Source organism: Artemia sp. Qi Xiang Cuo, unplaced genomic scaffold (assembly GCF_049724085.1).
Source record: "Artemia sp. Qi Xiang Cuo unplaced genomic scaffold, ASM4972408v1 HiC_scaffold_3045, whole genome shotgun sequence".
Taxonomy (NCBI): domain Eukaryota; kingdom Metazoa; phylum Arthropoda; class Branchiopoda; order Anostraca; family Artemiidae; genus Artemia; species Artemia sp. Qi Xiang Cuo.
This window is the reverse complement of record NW_028300440.1, coordinates 443-5,000: the sequence shown is the minus strand read 5'-3', so window position 1 is coordinate 5,000 and position 4,558 is coordinate 443. Positions and strand designations below refer to the sequence as shown.

Sequence of the window (4,558 nt, the reverse complement as noted above, 5' to 3'; positions counted from 1 at the left end):
TTGTAGAAACTCAAAAAGGGCTCATTTGATTGGAAATCGAAAGGTCTAGTGCCCTTTCTATAGTCCGAAGTGATTGGAAGGTTTGAAATTTTTAAGTAAAGATCGATGTGGGTATAATGTAGTATTTTTTGTTGTTGTTGTTGTTGTTTAGACCATGGCACTTCGTATCGAAGGTGTTGTCGTAGGAACTTCGAAAAGAGCTTATTCGATTGAAAATAGAAAGGGCTGATTCCCTTTTTAATAGTCGAAAGTGATTGGAGGGAAACTAATCCCCCTCCAATGCTCACCCTCCCATTTGCCTTTATGTTTAAAAACTAAATGTTGCTTTAAGATTAAATCAAAATGCACTGTGTTAATGCTAATTCCCAATAAGGTATCTCAGCAGTATCCCTAGAACGACTGAGGTTATTATGTTTAAATTTTCGGGGCTACTTTTGCTCTTAAAATTTAACCAAATCAAAATAGTGTAAGTGTATCCAAGCTATCTAAGAAAGTAAACAGATTTTTTGATGAATGGTATCAAGTTTTCCATTTCAGGTCAACTAGAGGAGGTATGAAACTAAATTAAACACTACTATTTTTGTCCAGATTTTTCAAAGGGTGTATGTTGTTAAAAGTTGCTGAAAATTTTTCTCGAGCATGCAAATAGCAGGCCAAACTATAAATTCTTAAAAAACGAAAAGATTTAAAGTATTATTTTCTTTTCCCCTAAAAAGACTATGTCAATATAAAACGAACAAAAATTAATTTAAAAAACTTTTTCCACAAAATAAGTTTTTCAAAGAAAAGTAAAGAACTCCGTTAAACAAAAATGAGCAAACATAAAATCAAATAATCTACCAACCTTGAAGCTACCGCAAATCAGCATCGATAAATAAATGAAACCCAAAACGAGCAGAAATTGCAATAAATAACCGAGTCAAGCTCAAAACGAGCAGAAATTAACATAAGTTGGGCTCAAAACTCCTATGCCTTCCCAAAGCCAGAACATAATTTGCACTTTGCTGAAAAAAATACAAATGAATGTGCATTGTCAGTTTAATATACATATACTGATATTTAGTAATCAAAATGTCAATAATATTTTATTTATTAAAGTTATAAAATTAAAAACGCTTATGTTTTTTCAGTAAAGATTGTTTGATTTTATTTTTGCTCATTTTTTGTTTAATTCTTTACTTTTCTTTGAAAAACTTATTTTGTGGCAAAAGATTTTTTAATTAATATCATAGTGTTCATGTTTTCAATCAGATTGCCGAAGATTACCAACCGTCTAAGGCTAAACGGAAAGCAGGTCGTCCTCGTCTGGCGTGGGAGGGCGTCATAGAGAAAGATGTAAAGGAAATTGGAACTTCCTGAGAGGGTGTAAAAAGGGAGGCTTTGAATAGATTGGAATGGAGGAGGAGCGTGCGTAGCTGTGTTGGCCTCAGGCAGCTTGGTGCTGCGGTGAGTTGTTAGTAGTAGTAGTAGTTAAATAATGGTTATTTATTCTTATTTTTTGCCCCTTTAGGTCCTCCCACCATTGCAGCTATTGATGTGGCTTTAAAACCCTTGGAAGAATCTGCCATAAAGGAGAAACAAAAAGAGAAGCCTGACTCGAGCAGGTAATTCCTGTTTTCTTTTTGTGAAAATTCTAGCTGTACATGGGAAATGTACTCAGTTCTTGAATTTTCTAAGGCCACAATTGCTGTTTGTAAAAATTTTTTAAAAGGCTAAAGAATTGGCATTTTTGTGCGGTTTTCAGATTCAAATGTTTATTTTTAACAATCAAAAATAATTATAAAAAAATAACTTTGTCACGCTGAAGAAAACCTATGAGGGTTTGCGGTCCCGCGAAAGCCCACATAACTACTTACCTATTAAATTAAATAATTAGATAAACCTAACCAAAATAATATTTAATTCAGTCTCCATCACTCATCAATGCTCATCTTTCCCACTCTGCGTCCCCACCGACCTTTCTCTCCCCTAGCCACTATTCTTCCATTCTTCCCCTACCAACCCTACCGTGTGTAATAAAATTCAACAATCATGCTCCCCAAAAATATGTTTCTATATCTTTTTAAACTGAGGTACGTGTTCCGCCGACCTAATGCTCACTGTCAGCGTTTTTTTTTTTCAATGAAGATATAATTTATTCACAAAAAAAAATAAACAAAAAAGCACGAAGCTCAGTAACCTGGGCTTGTATTGCAACTCCAAAGAAAACTTACATCCACTTACATCAGTGCATTCGGGTTCTCATTTCACAACAAAATAAAAAAAGCATATAAAACATATTAAACATATAGAACAACTTGAAAAAAAAAAATTATTTAATAGTAATTTCTGGTCGTTTTGAGTTTTAATTTTAAAATGTATTTTTATCTGTTTATCTTAATTTCAAAGTGGCTTTTATTTTTAATTTAAAAAATCATTTTTCGGAAAGTTATTTTTTAATTAATTTTGTTAGTTTTTGACTGCAAAAAGTTTAAAGTTTTTAAAAATTCCCTATTTAAAAATCAAACTAAAAAAAAAATCAAATATTCATCAAAGTATCAAAACTGATATCAAAGTAACAATATCAAAGTGGAAAAATGGGTTTGTGTCAACCTCGGAGTTTTTATTACCTGATGTTTGAACTATTTTTAACAAAATTGGTATCTCAAAATTTTTATCGGATGGGTTTGGGGAAAAAGGGCGTAGGGGGACTAGATTAAGCATCGTTCTATTTTGACTTTTTAAAAGTGAACTAGAACTTTCTATTTTCAATCAAATGAGCCCTCTCTGAAGTTTATACGAGTATCCCTTCTATAAGAACCATATATATATCCCCAGAGTATGACTTACAACGCCTATCCCTTGGCCCTGGGGGGTTGTGTCGACCCTGGAGTTTTAATGTCTGAAGGTTGGCCAGTTTCTAGCAGATCGGTCAGCTGTAATTCTTATCGATTGGGTGTAATCCTTTAACAAGCCCAAAGATGTGAAGAGTACAAGGCTCTCGTTTCCCTATATTCTTTCTTCACCCCGAGGCAACGAATGTTACTTCTAATTCCCAGGTTCATGACAACCCTTTGTCTACTTTGAGAGCAAGCATTCCAAAAGAATCATATATTCCACCAGAGAAAAAAGAACAACGCCTGCCCCGGCCCTGGGGGGGGGGGGGTGTGGACACAGGAGTTTTTCTTATATGATCTTTGAACTATTTTAACGAAATGGCTACCTCAAATTTTGTATTAGATGTATTTGGGGGAAAAGGGCGGGGGGGGGGGGCAGTTACCCTCTGATTACTTTTGAATCTTTAAAAGAGCACTAGAATTCTCGATTTCCAATCGAATAAGCCCCCTTTGAAGTTTCTACGACGACCCCTTCTATATGAAGTGCCTCTGGGAAAAAAAATAAATGGAGTATAGGGGGAGGCTAGCTGCCCTCCAATCACTTCTGACTCTAAAAAAGTGAATTACAACTTTAAATTTCCAATCAAATGAGCTCTCTAGAAGTTTATACGAGCATCCCTTCTATAACAACCATATATGACCACAGGGCACTTTCTTTTCACCAATAGCTGATCTAATAGTCTCCCACATCTTAGATGGGTTTCCATGGTTTTCTTGAAATTCGTTTTTAAAATATCCATGTTTCGCTTTCCGTAATAACTTATTCTGAGCAATATTGTATTTCCTGTTGATATCATGGTCAATATCACAATCACTCAAAACACTTATCATATACAGTTGATGTCTTTTATTTACAGAATTCACAAGACCTTTCGTCATCCATGGTTTCTTTGGAATATCTTTCTTGTTTTTAGCATGAGCTACCTTCACACAAGTTGTATGAAGAAGTGAAACCATTCTCCTATACCACTGGTCAATTTTCTTAGCATAAGAATAACGCTCATCTAGAGAGGTCCAGTCGACTTTTTCTAATTCAGATTCAAATTTAGGCAATGATTTCTGGTCAAAGTATGTTCTAGCGTTTTGGGATCCACGAGATTGTGTCGAAGTTTCCTGCAGCTGGCATGAAACCATGACGGCATAGTGATCAGACACATCATTTACAAGTACACGCGGGGCATGGATCTTAAAATTTCGCTTCATATTCACAAAAATATCATCAATAAGCGTCGCACTAGTTACAGTTATCCTCGTGCAAATATTAAGAGATGGGAACAAACTATGACTCAACATACTATCACAAAAAAGACGAGAATCTACATCATCCTTATTTAAATCAACATTAAAGTCCCCCATAATCGAACGTGGATAAATTGAAACTGGCAACTTTTCCACTTGGTCCTCCAACAATCCCAAAAAACGGGAGAGGTAAGGGGATGGGGGCCTATATAAAATATCTAAATAAATACTAGACCGCATCAGCTTTAGTTCCAGTACCATGCTCTCAAACACCATTTCACAATAAACAGACAAATCCTCCCTTACCTTTACATTCAGGTCCGACTTAACATAAGTACCCAATCCACCGTGCCTCCGCTGATTCCTATTTCTCTTGAAAAATTATAACCATTAATATCAAGCAGTACTTTATTTTAAGAATTCAACCACGTCTCAGTCAATCC

At 35.1% G+C, this 4,558-nt stretch overlaps 1 protein-coding gene across 1 annotated transcript in view; it reads left to right on the top strand.

Moving 5' to 3' along the window:
• Positions 1–1,608, top strand: part of LOC148938657 (uncharacterized) — a 109,842-nt gene extending 108,234 nt beyond the window's left edge. Inside the window, exon 8 of the mRNA XM_089107632.1 lies at positions 1,511–1,608. Coding sequence (XP_088963758.1) covers positions 1,511–1,608 — 98 coding nt within the window. The remainder of the gene's footprint in view (positions 1–1,510) is intronic.
• Positions 1,609–4,558: the final 2,950 nt, after the last annotated feature.